Source organism: Penaeus vannamei, chromosome 14 (assembly GCF_042767895.1).
Source record: "Penaeus vannamei isolate JL-2024 chromosome 14, ASM4276789v1, whole genome shotgun sequence".
Taxonomy (NCBI): domain Eukaryota; kingdom Metazoa; phylum Arthropoda; class Malacostraca; order Decapoda; family Penaeidae; genus Penaeus; species Penaeus vannamei.
Window position 1 is genome coordinate 43,439,168 of NC_091562.1, and position 17,500 is coordinate 43,456,667.

The following is a 17,500-nucleotide window of genomic DNA, read 5'->3' on the forward strand; positions in this document are numbered from 1 at the left end:
GGAAAGAGAACGGGAGGGAGGGGGAGAGGAGGAATGAAGGAGGGAGGAGAGAGAAAGGAGGGAAAAGGGAGAGAGAAGATGGAGGAAAGAGAACGGGAGGGAGGGAGAGAGGAGGAAGGGACAAGCAGCGAGAGACTGAGGGAGAAGGGAGAGAGGAGGGAGAGAGGGAGAGAGGGTGAATGCAGGCTCGAAGATAACGGTGCCTGGTGGTGGAGCGCGGCTGGGTGTCGACGACTCGGGAAGCAGAGGACCTTCACACGGAACGGAAGCGAAGCCGTAGGAGGGGGTGGGGGGAGGAGAATGGGGGAATGGGGGGGGAGATAGAATGGGGGAGTGGGGAGGGGAGGAAGAATGGGGGAGTGGGGAAGGGAGGAGGGGGTGGAGGGGGGGGCGGGGGCGGAAGAATGGGGGAATGGGGGGGGAGATAGAAGGGGGGGTAGGAAGAATGGGGGAGTGGGGAGGGAGAGATAGAAGGGGGGTAGGAAGAATGGGGAGTGGGGAGGGGAGATAGAAGGGGGGGTAGGAAGAATGGGGGAGTGGGGAGGGGAGATAGAAGGGGGGTAGGAAGAATGGGGGAGTGGGGGAGGGGATGATAGGAGAGGGTAGGAAGAATGGGGGAGTGGGGAGGGGAGATAGAAGGGGGGTAGGAAGAATGGGGGAGGGGGGAGGGGAGATAGAAGGGGGGGTAGGAAGAATGGGGGAGTGGGGAGGGGAGATAGAAGGGGGGTAGGAAGAATGAGGGAGTGGGGAGGGGAGATAGAAGGGGGGTAGGAAGAATGGGGGAGTGGGAGGGGTAGATAGGAGGGGGGTAGGAGGAATGGGGGGTAGGAGATAGAACGGGGGTAGGAAGAATGGGGGAGTGAGGAGGAGAGATAGGAGGGGGTAGGAAGAATGGGGGAGTGGGGGGGGGAGATAGGAGGGGGTAGGAAGAATGGGGGAGTGGGGTGGGGAGATAGAAGGGGGGGATAGGAAGAATGGGGGAGATAGGAAGAGGGAGAATGGGGTAATGGGGGGCAGGAAGAATGGGGGAAATGGGAGGGGGAGAAGAAGGGAAAATAGATTGAAAGAAGGGGAGGGGGTGAAGAAAGAGGAAGGAATGGAAATAAATAAAAGGGAAATGGGAGAGGAAGGAAACACAGGGATGAGAAAGGAAGAAATGGAATGAGGGAATGGGTGTAAGAAGGAATGATGATGAAGTGAAAGGAAGATACGGAAAGCAGGAACAAAAGAATGAGAAGAAAAGAGAATGAGAATTTTAAAAAATAATAAAACGAAAGAAAGAAGGAGAGAAGGAAATGAATAAACAGAGCTAAAGAAAAGGTGAATGAGAAAAGGAGAAGAATTGGAACGAAAGAATGGGGAAAGAACGAATAAAAATGAAGAAAAGGATGAAATGAAACGAAGGAATTGGGGAATAGAGAGGAGGATGGAAAGGCGGAGAAAGGGAAGGGAGAAGAAAAGAAAGAAATAAGACAAAGGAACGAAAGAATTGGAGGAGGAAACGTGGGAGTGAGAATGGAGTGAAAGGAAATGAATGGAACAAGAGAAAGGGGAATAGGAAACGGGGTAAGAAAGGGTTAAAATGAAGAAGTAAGAAGAAATGAGACGAGAGAGCGAGGAAGGAAATGTAGAGAAGGAAAACGTAAATGATGAGGATATAGAAAAGGAGGAAATGGAATGAAGGAATAAGAAATGGGGAAAGAAGGGATAAGAACGAAGAAATAGGGCGAAAGAATTGGGGAATGAAGAAAAGGGAATAAATGGGAAGCATGGGAGGAGGAAAGAAAGGCGGAGGAAGGCAAAGGATGAGAATGAAGTTTACTGAAGAATAGAAAAAGACGGAACGAAAGAATGGAGAAAGAAGAAGACGCGGAGAATGAAAAAGCATAAGATGAGGGTTAAGAAAGAGAAGGAAAGAATGATGGAATAGGGAGAGAAAGTAAGAACGTGGAGGATGGAAATGAAGAAAAAGAAAAAAAAAATAAAGAAGTGACTATTGGTACGGCAGCCTAGCTCATAAACGGCTGCCGTACGCGTAACCCTGGCCAAAATATAAAGGGTGGAAGGCTGTATTGTTGAGGATAGTGAAAGGTGAAATGAAGAATGAAAATAAATGAAAGTTTATATGTACAGTATCTTGCACGTAGGCTTTTGTATCTTTTATTGTAATTATTATTTTTATTGACGTTTTGATATTGAAATTATTGACTTTTTTGACACTGATATCGCATGTTTGCCACAACCTTAAAGAACAGTTGAATATTATTTTTCTAAAAGCTTTATCACAGAGATTTTTCTGGCAATGCCAATAATACTGGGATTTCCATTGCAACGTTAAGGTGGTGCAACGGAAAATGTTTTTTTTTTATTCATTTATCGACAACAAAAACAATGGATTCTTTGGCTAGCGGCTCCTGAATGACTGGCTAGTAATAGTAAGAGAATATGATGCTAAAGTCTGCCCTGTGGAAATTACGAGTTTGACAAGCAGTAAAATAATTTTAAAAAATAAGATAGTTTACCCTCACAGAACATGGCGCGGTGGAAGGACAAACGTCAACGGAGGGTTAGGGAAAAAGTATTTATTTTCTCTTGTTTTTATTTCTCTTTCTCTTTACCTTAGTGTTTAGTTCACTTATGTTCCGAATGTATGGTATACATATGTTTCTCTCTTTTATTATTTATCTTTCTCTTTACCTTAGTGTTTAGTTCACTTATGTTCCGAGTGAATGGTATACATATGTTCCTCTTTTTTATTATTTCCCTTTCTCTTTACCTTAGTGTTTAGTTCACTTATGTTCCGAGTGAGTGGTATAGTTATGCCAGGATATGGTATATATTTTGTATGTAGGTTGTGGTGTCTGAGCTTCGGAAAATGCGGTATAGACATATTTTTAAGAGTATGGGACCAAGTAATAGAATTAATAGATTCTCTATATATACATACATATAGATGGATAGATAGATTGATAGACATATAGATAGTTATAGATAGATAGATAGGTATAGATATATAGATGGATATAGATAGATATAGATAGATATAGATATAGATAGATACATATAGATAGATATAAATACATATATAGATAGATATAGATAGATATAAATACATATATAGATAGATATAGATAGATACCGGTCCATAAAGATGACAAATCAAACACGTATACGAAAGCAAAATTCAGCTTTTATGCTTCATATCATACAAGTCACGAGCCCATCATATCCCACGCAGATCCAGCCTCCTCTCCGAAGTACTGTGCGGTCGAGGAGCTGTGTAGTTTAAAAAATACGCAACAGATGGCGTGAGCTCCTCTGTGATCCAGTGTATTATCGTGTTTGTTAATCTTGTTATCATGTTTTGCGTACGACAGATGGCGCGAATTTTCTCAAGGAAATTGAAAGTTTGATCTTGTGTTTTTTTGTTTTTTTTTTAACCACGTGATATGCTATGTTTTGTAATGTTGATGTGGAATGGATGCTCAGGATGATGACAATTATGTATCAAAAATTGTATATTAATTAGATAACGGTGACGATAAGCCATAGTTACGTTAGCGATCCCTCCCCAAGTAAATTAACGTATTATATTTCAGTGTTTTTAAATCACCATATGCTCTACGTTTTGCTAAAATTGAGACGTAACTTTAATGCAGATTACACAAGAACCAAACGAGCATGTAGAGACAGTAAGTTCCGGCCGTGTTAGTGAACCAGGAACCACTGAAGGAGCCGAAGGAGCCGAAGGAGCCGAAGGAGGCAATGGCAAAAGGATTCTGCCGGTCACTCCTTCCCTTTTGTTGCTCGGATGCTCTGTCAACAACACCTTGGGTCTCGGGGATCCTTGGGGAGTCCTTCTGCGTCCTGGGCCTCTCTCTGTCTCTGTCTAAGTCTGGTTCTTTATTGGGGGGGGGGTTCTTTTTTCCTTTTTCTCTGTTTTGGTTTGTGTCTTTTGGGGTACTTTTTTTTTATTTTCTTTCGCCTTTTCTGTTTCTGTTTTTCTCTCTTTCTCTTCTCTTTCCTCTTTCTGTGCTCTCTCGCCTCTCTTCTCTCTCTCTCTCTCTCTCTCTCTCTCTCTCTCTCTCTCTCTCTCTCTCTCTCTCTCTCTCTCTCTCATCTCTCTCTTCTCTCTCTTCTCTCTTCTCTCTTCTCTCTTCTCTCTTCTCTCTCCTCTCTCGCTCTCTCTCTCTCTCTCTCTCTCTCTCTCTCTCTCTCTCTCTCTCTCTCTCTCTCTCTCTCTCTCTCTCTCTCTCTCTCTCTCTCTCTCTCTCTCTCTCTCTCTGTTAATCTATCTACCTATCCGTCTGTCTGTTTATATATTTATCCACCTTTCTTTCTTTGTTACGATCTCTATCTCTCTATCGCTTCTCGTCTCCCTCCCTTCCATCCTTCCTCTCATACACAGTTATTTCCACGTTACCACAATATTCACAAGAAACTTTGCTTGGTAATGGCTGTCTCAGTTTTCTTTTTCTTTTTCTTTAGTATCTATGTTATTTCTTGTATTTTCTCGAGATAATTCTACAACCGCCGTTCCTCTTTCGCTGAAATGACGTTCCCTTGAGTTCAGGTTGTTGTCCTTGGGCGACCAGGTCTACGGCAACGAAGTCAGAGTGTCATGTGTGTGTTTTTTACGAATTCAAAATTGTTATGTTGCAGCGAAGATGAGAATGCAATATGTACATTAAGGTATTTTCCTTCCCCCTCGGTGTAAATGTAGTTGTTTTTGTTGTTGTTGTTGTTGTGATGGTGGTGCTGTTGTTGCTGGTGGTGGTGTTATTGTTGTTTCTGTTGTTTGTTGTTTGTTCTATGATGGGGTTTCGTCGTTGCGTGTTGTTTGTGATGTGTTGGTGGTTGTGTTTTTAATGTCTCTCTTTGCCACCCTGTCGTTACGTGTTGGTAGTGTTGCTGTTGTTATTGTTTTTTTTCGTTTTTGTTATTGTTACTGCTTTTGTTGTTATTGTTATTGCTTTTGTTGTTGTTGTAACTGATTTTGTTGTTATTGTTTTTTGTTGTTCTCGCCTGCGTTCCGCCTCCCCGTCTTCAAAACCTCCACCGCATCTGGTTCTGTAGCGCCAATTATGCTTATTTTACGGTTCTTTTGGGCTTTTCTTTTATACCGAGCCCGCCCGCTCTTGAGGTCGTGTTCTGACCTTTTTAAGAGAGGAAGTTGGTGCTTTGTTTTTGTGTTCGTTTGTCTGTTAGAACAACCTTTTGTGAAACTCTTGGCTTGCGGATTCTAAAGGTTTGCTGTCGCCTTCTCTCTCTCTCTCTCTCTCTTTTTTTTTCTTTCTTTTTTTTTTTTTGAGTTTGCAGTGTCATCTTATTATCTAGTTTTATATATCTTATTGTGTTTTGATATCCAAAGAATATTCTCTTGCTCGGTTTGGTCTCTTCGGCTATCTTTTTATACATATTTTTCTTTCTTTTTTTTTTCTTTTATCAAGATTTGGTCTCCTTCGCTATCATATGTTCTTTCTTTTTTTCTTTCTTTAATCATGCTTTGGTCTCCTTGGCTATCTTTTTTTCTTTCTTTTTCTTTCTTTTATCATGATTTGGTCTCATTGGCTATCTTTTTTTTTTTCTTTTTCTTTCTTTTATCATGATTTGGTCTCATTGGCTATCTTCTTATGTTATGTTCTTCTTTCTTTCTTTCTTTTATCATGATTTGGTCTCTTTGGTTACCTTCTTATGTTTTTTCTTTCTTTTATCATGATTTGATATCCTTGGCTATCTTTTTTATGTTTTTTTTCTTTCTTTTTTCATTTGGTCTACTTGGCTACTTCATATGTTTTTCTTTCTTTTATTATGATTTGATATCCTTGGCTATCTCTTTTTTATTCTTCTTTCTTCCTTTTATTTTATCATAATATGGTCTCCTTGGTTATCATCTTATGTTTTTTTTCCTTCTTCCTTCCTTTCTTTTATCATAATATGGTCTCCTTGGTTATCGTCTTATGTTTTTTTCTTTCTTTATTTATTTATTTTATCATAATTTGGTCACTGAAAAAAATCGCGGTCGTGTGGCCATATATACTGACATCACCGTGGATTTTCGTTCATATCTTCCAGGATTGTATTATGAACAATCATCGGTGTCAGTGAGCATGTCCCCGGCTTGTTGTTTGTGGGAAAAAAAGGTCTTTGTAAGCGACATCTCCCGACGTAAAATTCTTCGAAGGTTGGGACTGCCTGTTGTAAAGATAGTATTTCGTCTTAGTAAAGGATTTGTTAGGATTTTTTTTTTCTTCTTCCCTTTTTTATCCGTTGTTTTTAGTTATTTTTCTCCTATTTACACGCTATTTGTTTATTTATTTTTTCGTCTTTTGGTTCAAAATTTTGTTTCCTGTTATCCACCCGTATTCAATTGCTTATTTCGTTTTGTTTAACTAGCAAGTACCTTTTCCATCCCGGAGTTTTGTGAATCCTTGTTTACTTGTTTATTTGCATTATTTTTATTTTATTTATTTTTTTTTTGTCTTTAATTCTACATTTCGTTTTCAGTTATCCATTTTCATTCAGTTCCTCATTTCGATGGGAACATGAATCCTTGTTTACTCGTTTATTAGCATAACTCTTCGCCTGTTTACCCATTATTTTTAGTTTTATCTTTTACTTCATTTTATTTACCGTTATCCACTCAACCTTCAATTCCTCATTTCGTCTAACGTGCCAAGCGCCATGACCATTCTTGTTTACTCGTTTATTAGCATTACTCTTCGCCTTTCTACCTAGTTTTTCGTTTTATCTTTCAATTCAACATCTTATTCCCCGTTATCCACTCATGCTTCAATTCTTCGATTCGCCATTACTATTCTACGAACATGAATATTTGTTTGTTTGTTTATTACTATAATTCTACGCCTTTCTATCTAGTTTTTCACTTTATCTCTCAATTCAACATCTTATTTCCCGTTATCCACTCATGCTTCAATTCCTACGTTTCGCCATTATTATTCTGCGAATATATTTGTTTGCTTGTTTATTACCCTATCTCTTCGCCTTTCTACCTATTGTTTTTCATTTTATCTTTCAATTCAACATCTTATTCCCCGTTATCCACTCATACTTCCATTCCTCGTTCAATCCCTAAATCCTTTTCGTTCTATCTCTCAATTCATCATCTTATTTCCCGTTATCCACTCATACTTCAATTCTTCGATTCGCCATTATTATTCTACGAACATTAATATTTGATTGCTTGTTTATTACTCTAATTCTACGCCATTCTGCCTATTGTTTTTTCGTTCTATCTCTCAATTCATCATCTTATTTCCCGTTATCCACTCATACTTCAATTCTTCGATTCGCCATTATTATTCTACGAACATTAATATTTGATTGCTTGTTTATTACCCTAACTCTTCGCCTTTCTACCTAGTTTTTAATTTTATCTTTCAATTCATCATCTTATTTCCCGTTATCCACTCATGCTTCAATTCTTCGATTCGCCATTATTATTCCGGACGTCAGCGAACATGAATATTTGTTTGCTTGTTTATTACTATAATTCTACTCCTTTCTACCTAGTTTTTTATTTTATCTTTTAATTCAACATCTTATTCCCCGTTATCCACTCATGCTTCAATTCCTCGTTCAATCCCTAAATCTTTTCGTTCTATCTTTCAATTCAACATCTTATTCCCCGTTATCCACTCATACTTCCATTCCTCGTTCAATCCCTAAACCTTTTTCGTTCTATCTTTCAATTCAACATCTTATTCCCCGTTATCCACTCATGCTTCAATTCCCTGTTTCGCTATTATTATTCCGGACGTCTGCGTACATGATTCTCCGGTTCTCGACCCATTGTTCTCAACGGCTCTTGCTCTTCCATGTCTTTCCCTCTTCCCGGAAATTCTCTCGACGTCAATTCTTTTTTTCTAAGTCTTGCTAGAGAGATCCAATAACTGGTGAGTCGTTTGTGTCGTGCCGGTATTTTTTTTTTCTTTTTTTTTATTCCGAAGAAAATAGATCGAGGTGTTCTTTTGTTTATTCTGAAGAGGAAGATAAATCGAGGTGTTCTTTTGTTTATTTCCGAAGAAAATAGATCGAGGTGTTTTTTTTTGTTTGTTTGTTTATTCCGAAGAAAATAAATCGAGGTGTTTTTTTTGTTTGTTTATTCCGAAGAAAATAAATCTAGGTGTTCTTTTGTTTATCTCCGAAGAAGAAAGTAAAGCGAGGTGTTCTTTTGTTCATTCCGAAGAGGGAAATAAATCGAGGTGTTCTTTTGTTTATTTCCGAAGAGGAAAATAAATCGAGGTGTTCTTTTGTTTATTTCCGAAGAGGAAAATAAATCGAGGTGTTTTTTTGTTTTTATTCCGAAGAAAATAAATCGGGGTGTTCTTTTGTTTATTTCGAAGAGGAAGATAAATCGAGGTGTTTTTTTTTTTTTTTTTTTTTTTTTATTCCGAAGAAAGTAAATCGAGGTGTTTTTTTTCCGAAGAAAAAAAATCGAGGTGTTCTTTGGTTTATTCCAAAGAAAATAGATCGAGGTGTTCTTTTATTTATTTCCGAAGAAGAAAATAAATCGAGGTGTTCTTTTGTTTATTCCGAAGAGGAAGATAAATCGAGGTGTTCTTTTGTTCATTCCGAAGAAAAGAAATCGAGGTGTTCTTTTGTGTATTCCGAAGAAAATAAATCGAGGTGTTCTTTTGTGTATTTCGAAGAGGAAGATAGATCGAGGTGTTCTTTTGTTTATTTCCGAAGAAGAAAGTAAATCGAGGTGTTCTTTTGTTTATTCCGAAGAGGAAAATAAATCGAGGTGTTTTGTTTATTTCCGAAGAAAATAAATCGAGGTATTCTTTTGTTTATTTCCGAAGAAGAAAGTAAATCGAGGTGTTCTTTTGTTTATTCTGAAGAAGAAAATAAATTGGTGTTCTTTTGTTCATTCCGAAGAAAGTAAATCGAGGTTTTCTTTTGTTTATTTCAGAAGAAAATAAATCAAGGTGTTCTTTTGTTTATTCCGAAGAAGAAAATGAATTGAGGTGTTCGTTTCTGATTAGATTTATTAGTCTCCTTGTTGTGTTTTATCAGGAAAATGTGTTGTCTTTGGCAGCTGGTCTTTCTTCTGTCCAACTCCATGATCAGCTGCATATAACCCCCTTTCCATTTACTTTGTTATTATACCATAAATGTGTTATTTTTTATTATTTATACATGACTGTTTAGATATCTTTAATATTCTCCGAATTCGTTTATTGACTCATTTCTTAATTTCAGGTCATTTTTTCCCTTCTATCTCTTAAACTTGCTCCCACAGTAGTTATATTTAGGTTATACTTTTATATTTTTTATCTGGATTTTGCAATATCCCTTGGAATTCCGGATTACAGTTATGTCAGTCGTATAACGTAAATCACAGATACATTACTCAGCACTTTAGAAAGGGAGGGGTACATATCACTATTATGGTGAAAATATGTTGCAACATAGCATTCCATTTTCAGTCCTCGTAAACATATATATCTTTCTATAGCAATATATTTGTGAATGGTACCAATATTAAGAATTAAGCAAATGTTTTCACCATTTACAATCTAACCTACATCGCAGCTTCGTAAAAATCGTGTCCCCTTTTTGGAAAACGATGTGGCACAGTGCTTAACACGAACACGAACCGCATATGTACCTTTTTGCTCTTTTTTGTGCATTTTAACTCTGGATTTTATGATGTGTTTGATTGTACGTTTTCTTTTGGTCCGTTTTATGATTCTAATGGAAGAGAGAGAGTGAGAGATTGAGAGGGAGAGGGAGAGGGAGAGGGAGAGGGAGAGGGAGAGGGAGAGAGAGAGAGAGAGAGAGAGAGAGGGAGAGAGAGAGGTGAGAGAGAGAGAGAGGAGGGGAGAGAGAGAGAGAGAGAGATGAGAGAGAGAGAGAGAGAGAGAGAGGAGAGAGAAAGAAAAAGAGAGAGAGAGAGAGAAAGAGAGAGAGAGAGAGAGAGAGAGAGAGAGAGAGAGAGAGAGAGAGAGAGAGAGAAAGAGAGAGAGAGCTGTTTCAGTGACGTGTTTCAGTTGGCTCGGAGATCGACGTGGTGAGATTCGTTCAGATATTCTGGAGGTTCATCAATGTTTTATTAGCTTCTCGTGTCTTGTTTTGGTCACCTGTATATTCGTTGAGCTTCTTTTCTTAACGCAATCGTCACGATATGTTCAATTTTAAAAAAATCCACACGTAAACGTATGTATGTTTGGTGTTCTGTTTTATCTTTACGAAGGTGTTTGGCTCTATCTGTTTGTCTACGTACGTCCTCCATATATGCTTTTGGTTTTCTATTTAGTGCCTTTCTTACTGTATATGAGTATGTATATTCGTCTGTATTAACGTTTCTGTAGCCATTCCTGTTCTTCCACCATTTCTTCTTTTATCGTCGGGATCCCTTTCATTTCTCGCCCCCCCCCCCACCCACCGCCCCCTGCAAGGACCCCCAGCGCCGCCCCTGTAATCACCCACCCTGGAGTCACACCCCCGTCGGAAAATGAAAGGGGAATCCTTGCGTCAGTACTCGAGTGTGTCTGACTCAGGATTGTCATGTCACGAGTGTTATGACCGTTTTCTTCTTCTTTTTTTTCATTATTCTTTTTTCACTCTCGGTAACGATCGTCTCGTCGCTTTTAAACGCTTGTCACGCAGCGGCAGAGGCGGCGGCGCGCGTGCTCTCTCTCTCGCTCTCGTCCGCACGCGATTCTGCGACTCCGTCACCCGAGATGGGGCTTCAGTTTCTGCGCGTGGAGTGGGTGTGATTGGTGTGTGTCCTCTTTTTCGCTTTTTGTCTGTCTGTCTCTGTCTCTCTCTCTCTCTTTTTTGGTCTTTCTCTCTCTCTCTCTCTGTTTTGGTCTCTCTCTCTCTCTCTCTCTCTCCCTGTTTTGGTCTCTCTCTCTCTTTCTCTCTGTTTTGGTGTCTCTCTCTCTCTCTGTTTTGGTCTCTCTCTTTTCTCTCTCTCTCTCTCTCTCTCTCTCTCTCTCTCTCTCTCTCTCTCTCTCTCTCTCTCTCTCTCTCTCTCTCTCTCTCTCTCTCATCGGCCTCCACATCCTCTCCGTGACTGCTCCGGCAAGAGTCGTGATGAGGTAGTAAAGGTTAACCATGCGAGATGTTTTTGCTCGGAACAATAGCATGGTATGTCTGCTTTTTAGCTGTCAACCCCTCTCTCTCTCTCTCTGTCTGTCTGTCTCTCTGTCTCTCTCTCTCTCTCTCTCTCTCTCTCTCTCTCTCTCTCTCTCTCTCTCTCTCTCTCTCTCTCTCTCTCTCTCTCTCCCTCTCTCTCTCTCTCTCTCTCTCTCTCTCTCTCTCTCTCTTATTTATCTTTTCGTTTTTGTTCCAAATCCCTTTTTTTTATTCGTTCCACCATGTGTTCCACATTTCCATCCACAGTCATCAGTAAACATTATGCAACCATACACTAAAATTGTTCTTTATAGATGAATATAAAATTGTGAACAAGAGCATAAGAATTAAAAATATATATATAATTGGTTGATCATTATCTGAAGCGAAAATTGTTCGTTTAATTTTCACTAACGGTTTCCGAATTGCCCCCCCCCCCCAAAAAAAAAAAAAAAATCCACATAGCATTAAGCAAAATACCCATCCTTGCTCGTTTGATACCCATCCCAGATGCATCCCCGGGGCATCCATCCCCATCTCGTATCCACACAGGAAATGAATTGTCTCGTCTTTATTCGTCTTCTGCCCCGGGTGACCTGTGCGAGTGGCTCTTCAACCTCGGTGAATTAATTTCGTCTTTTCTATTATTATCATTATTATGAAGATGATTCGAGTGCGTTAATGACTTTTTTGACTGTGAGTAGAATTATTGGCATTCACGGGCATATGTTTTGTAAGTCGAATGAATGCAATTTGCTTGATATGTACATGTACTGTGCGGTCGTAAACATATCCCAGAGGTTCGTTTGTAGTGTCTTGTGAACTTACCTGCAAAGGGGGAGCTTCATTTTTCGCTTTGCAACATCGATGGCGTACTATATGTTTAAAATAAGCACTTGGCAATAAATTATCTGAAGACATGGCTACTCTAGAGCGGCCTAAGGCTCTCGTGTTTTGCAATACGAAATATTAGAAAGTGTCGCTGCTATACCAACACAAAAAATGTAGTGTAAGCCCTTCGTGGACGTGCAAATTTAACTGACCTTTTCAATTTTTGTGCAAAATGAACAGAAGAACTTTTTTGTGCAAACGAACCTTTTTATGTGCAAAATTGATTGACCAACCTTTCATTTTTTGTGAAAAAATTAACTAACATACCTTTTTATTTGTGCAAATTAACAGACGAACCTCCTTTTTTGTGCGAAATCAACTGACCAACCTTTCTTTTTCTCTCCCTCTCTAGGAGCGAACGCCAACCTGCCCCCTACCTTCACTGCGGACATGAACCTGCACGTCGTGAGCGAGGACACCCCCGTGGGCGCCGCCGTCTACACCCTCAAGGCAGGCGACCCCGAAGGAGGACCCATCAAGTTCGGCCTCACGGGATCCGACAGGCTGAGGGTCGACCCGCAGTCGGGCGTCGTGACCATCACCAAGCCGCTGGACAGGGAGGTGAGTGGGTTGGGGAGAGGGGGGAGGGGGGAGGGAGGGAGGGAAGAGAGAGAGAGAGAGAGAGAGAGAGAGAGAGAGAGAGAGAGAGAGAGAGAGAGAGAGAGAGAGAGAGAGAGAGAGAGAGAGAGAGAGAGACCGAGACAGAGAGAGGAAGGGAGAGAGACAGAGAGGGGAGTGCAGAAGCAGAAAAGAACATAGGAAAAGAAACCTAGAATCACATTACAATATATATATATATATATAATTATATATATATATAATTATATATATATACATATATATACATATATACATATATATACATATATATATACATATATATATATATATATATATATATATATATATATATATATGTATATATAAATGTATATATATATTTTTTTTTCTTTTTATCAGTAAATAGTAGATAGTCAATAACGCACAGAATGTAAGAGTAAGGCAAAAGGCAAAAGGAACTGAGCGAGGCGAGAATCAGTAACGACCGAGACGCCGCGCCGGCCCGTGACGCGGTCCGAAAGTCGGCCGCCGTCGACGCTGGCCATCGGCGCCGGTTATGAGGGTGACAGCGTGCCTTACTTTCGTTTTGAGGGGCGTCGGGGGGGGGGGGGGATCCGTGCGCGTAGGTGTGTGTGTGTGTGTGTGTGTGTGTGTGTGTGTGTGTGTGTGTGTGTGTGTGTGTGTGTGTGTGTGTGCATATAAACATATAAACATATAAACATATAAACATATATATATATATATATATATATATATATATATATATATATATATATATATATATATATATATATATATATACACATATACATATATACATATACGAGTGTACGCACGTGTGTGTGTGTGTGTGCATGTATAAAATATCTAATAGATAATATATGTTTCTCTCCTTGTTTGTGTGTGTTTGTCCCTTTGAAGAAGGGCGCACCTGTCTTCCCCCCGCCCGCACATACGCACGTAACCCCCCCACCCCACCCCACCCCACCCCCCACACCCCACCCCCGTTGCACCCCCCCTTACCCCCCCCTTGCTAAGCCGCCCTCTCCACCGCCCAGAGCAACGACACCCTGCGACTCGTGGTGACGGCGGAGGACGAGGTTCCCAACGCCAGCAACAACGTGGTCAGAGTCCCCATTTCCCTCATCGTCCTCGACACCAACGATAATCCTCCGGTGTTCCGCCAGGTGAGGCAAAGGAGAGTGATGTTGGCTTCAAATGTGGAGTTTTTTGTGGGAGTTGTGGTGTAGGCCTATGTGTACCGAAGTAGGCCTATGTGTATTGAGGCGCGTGTGTTTAGATATGAGGTTGCAAGTTGAGGTAATTCATGGAATATTGAAGATATTGAAGATAAAGATGCTGAAATTAGTATGGATTAATACATACGTAACATTTCTTAGTACGTGTAATAAGAAAACATAACACCGTCGTTACATACACGTACACACACTCACTCACGCACTCACTCATTCACGTACGCACTCATCCATTCACCCACTCACCCACCCATCCACTCACTAAATCACTCATCCATTCACTCACTAACCCACCCATCTACTCACCCATCCACTCACTCACCCACCCATCCACTCACTAAATCACTCATCCATTCACTCACTCACCCACCCACACACACTCACCCACAAATAATAACATTATATTCCGCCAACACCCCGTCCTGACACCTCCCTCCACCCCCCTCCTTCCCAGACGCCTTATGAGGCCGTAGTGAAGGAGGACGCCGCCGTAGGAACCACCGTCCTGCCAGGAATCCGACTCACCGACGAGGACCAAGTAGGAGACAACATCAAGGTCGAGTGCGAGCCTATACAGAAGGTAAGGTCGAGGTCGAGGTGGTCTGTGTTGTCATTTGTTATTTTCAGAAAGCCGCTCGATCGGGATTCAAATATCGCTTAAAAATAGAGTAAAAGCGCTTTATTTTCCCGCTAAAAAGGACTTTAAAAATCGCTAGATGTATAGTAATCTTTCAAAATAGTAATGGTGACGATGACGATGATGATGATGATTATTATGTTGATGATAATAATGACAATGATAATAATAGTAATTATTATTATTTGAATTATTATTATCATCATTATTGATAAAATTATCATTACTGTTATCATCATTATTATTATCATCACTATTATGACCATTATCATCATTATTATGACCATTATCAGTATTATGACCATTATCATCATTATTATGACCATTATCATCCTTATTATTAGAATTATCATCACCATTAATATAAGTATCATATATACCATTTCACTTCCACGCCATTTCGCAATGATGAACCACTTGCACGACCATTTCCCAGGGCGGAGATGGCTGCGAGGTGTTTGCGGTGATCAGCACCCAGAGCTCCACCAACCGTTACTCCGGCAGCCTCGTCCTCAACAAGCCCCTGAGATACTCGTCCCTCAACGTGTACCAACTCAAACTGGTTGCTACGGTAAGGTCCACGGCATGTGTTCAGTGCGAGAGAATATATTAGGATGGAGAAGGGGGTGAGGTTGTAGGTGAAGGAATGTCAGGTAAAAGGGAAGGTGATTGATATAATGGGATCAAGATTTCTATGTTTGTTAGTGTGTTTTATTATTACCTTACTTTTTATTATTATTTTTATTTGTGTGTGTCCGTGCATATAGATATGTGTGTGTGCGTGGACATAGATGTGTGTGTGCGTGGATATAGATGTGTGTGTGTGCATATAGATGTGTGTGTGTGTGCATGCATATAGATATGTGTGTGTGTGTGGATATAGATATGTTTGTGTGCGTGCATATAGACATGTGTTTGCGTGCATACAGATATGTGTGTTTGCGTGCATATAGATATGTGTGTGTTTACGGCCTGCAATTGCGCATGGGATATTCAACCACGTATTTTGATGTACCTGAAGGACGGGGCCCAGCTGTCAACAGTGGGCGTGGTGGTCCGCGTCCAGGACGTGCAGAACTCGCCCCCCGTGTTCTCTGGCTCCCTCACGGGCATCGTCACCGAGGATGACCCCATCGGCACTCGGGTCATGATGCTGCAGGCGACTGACGGAGACACGGGGGCACCTCGGCCTATCCAGTATCAGCTGATTACGAGTATGTTGTTGTTATTATTGTTATTATTATTATTATCATTATCACGCACGTTACAAACCACAGATAAAGTAGAGTCGGTCTGTGTGAAAACACAATTCGGCACTTTATTTTTAACTTGCCTAAAGTTTTGGGATTTCCATTTCATAAGCTGTTCTTAACAAGATGCCGAATGTACAGAACAGGAAATATTAAACCAACGCTATAACTGTCAGCAATGCCTAACCGTTCCCTCCTCCCGCGCCTCCGTCAGACCCCCTAGACTTCTTCACGCTGGACGCCGAGTCGGGGGAGCTCCGGACAGCCAAGCCCCTGGACCGTGAGGCGCTGCAGTCCCCGGATGGCGTGGTTAAAGTCAAGGTCAAGGTGGGTCTTTCCTTAATCTAAGTTTCACCTTCTGGATTAAGTAAAAGGAAGATATTTGTCGCCTTTGCACATTCAAGCGAAATTCAATATGTAAGTTTTATTTCAAGTAATTTTCTGTCATGCACTCAGTCGCTGTACACCCTAGAAAAACTCGGGAGGTAGACTAATGGCCTTATAAGGCTCGAAGTTGCTCGCGTGCCGTGAATACAAACAAAAAAATGGCCGCCTCCATAATTATCGCCAATTCATCCTTACCGCTTCACAATAACAACTTCAACCGTGCTTATCGTAAACCCTCACCCTCTCACAGGCCGTGGAAACGCAAAATGGTGTCCCTGTTGGCTCGGCAGACACAGAGACCGTGGCTGACGTCATGATCACCATCCGAGACGTTAACGACGAGCCGCCGACGTTCAATAGACGAGAGTACCGTGCTTCCGTGCCCGAGAATGTGCCCGACGGAACTCCGCTGCCAAATTTGGACATGTTCGTGCAGGATACCGATGTGGTGAGGATGAGGATGAGGGATTTTGTCGGGAGATTTTTGTGTAGAGAACTAGTTGTGTCTCTGTATGTTTTTTGGTTTTCTTTTTCTTTTCTTTTAGAATTCAAAGTAATTCTTATTTATTCACTAAGGGGGTTTATGATTGATATATTTGATCACTTTTGTATATTTGATTTTTCCATTAAACTTGCTTTGTTTTTTGTTTGGTTGTTGTTTTTTTGTTGTTATTACTTAGTATCTTTAACCATTTTTGCATATTTTATGTTTTCCTTAAGGTTTTATAATATCTCTCAATTTAATGTTTCCCTTAACGTTTTGTAATATCTCTCATATTAATGTTTTCCTTAATATTTTATATTTTTCACCTTAATACTTTCCTTAATGTTTTATAATATCCCACACTTTAATATTTTCCTTAACGTTTTATAATATCTCTCACATTACTTACCACCATAAATTACCGAAGATCATAACAAATCCTAATTTTCTTACGTCACGCAGGGTTCCAACTCCGTGTTCAGTCTGCGCCTCGTAGATTCCTCGGGGATCTTCAGCGTGGAGCCTCAGGTAGCCTCTGGGTCGTCCTCCGTCAGCATCAGGGTCGCCAGGGGACCGCTCGACTTCGAGAACCCGAACCAGCGGAAATTCCTCCTGCAGGTAAAGGGGATCGGAGCCATTTCCAGTTTTTTTTTCTTTTCTTTTCTTTTCTTTTTCTTTTTTCATACGTTTTCTTTTTCTCTCTCTCTTCTTTCTTTCTTTTTCTCTCTTTGCTTTCTTTTTCTCTTTTTCTCTTTCTTTCTCTTTATCTTTCTCTCTCTCTTTATCTCTCTCTTTCTTTATCTCTCTTTCTCTTTATCTCTCTTTCTCTTTATCTCTCTTTCTCTTTATCTCTCTTTCTCTTTATCTTTCTCTTTCTCTTTCTCTTTCTCTTTCTCTTTCTCTCTCTCTCTCTCTCTCTCTCTCTCTC

General features: G+C 40.5%; 1 protein-coding gene across 1 annotated transcript in view; it reads left to right on the forward strand.

Moving 5' to 3' along the window:
• Positions 1-17,500, forward strand: part of Cad87A (cadherin 87A) — a 61,716-nt gene that overhangs the window by 30,062 nt on the left and 14,154 nt on the right. The window contains exons 3-10 of the mRNA XM_027357477.2: positions 12,350-12,558; positions 13,617-13,745; positions 14,269-14,394; positions 14,888-15,022; positions 15,473-15,665; positions 15,916-16,028; positions 16,339-16,536; positions 17,035-17,190. Of these exons, the coding sequence (XP_027213278.2) occupies positions 12,350-12,558; positions 13,617-13,745; positions 14,269-14,394; positions 14,888-15,022; positions 15,473-15,665; positions 15,916-16,028; positions 16,339-16,536; positions 17,035-17,190 (1,259 nt within the window). The remainder of the gene's footprint in view (positions 1-12,349; positions 12,559-13,616; positions 13,746-14,268; positions 14,395-14,887; positions 15,023-15,472; positions 15,666-15,915; positions 16,029-16,338; positions 16,537-17,034; positions 17,191-17,500) is intronic.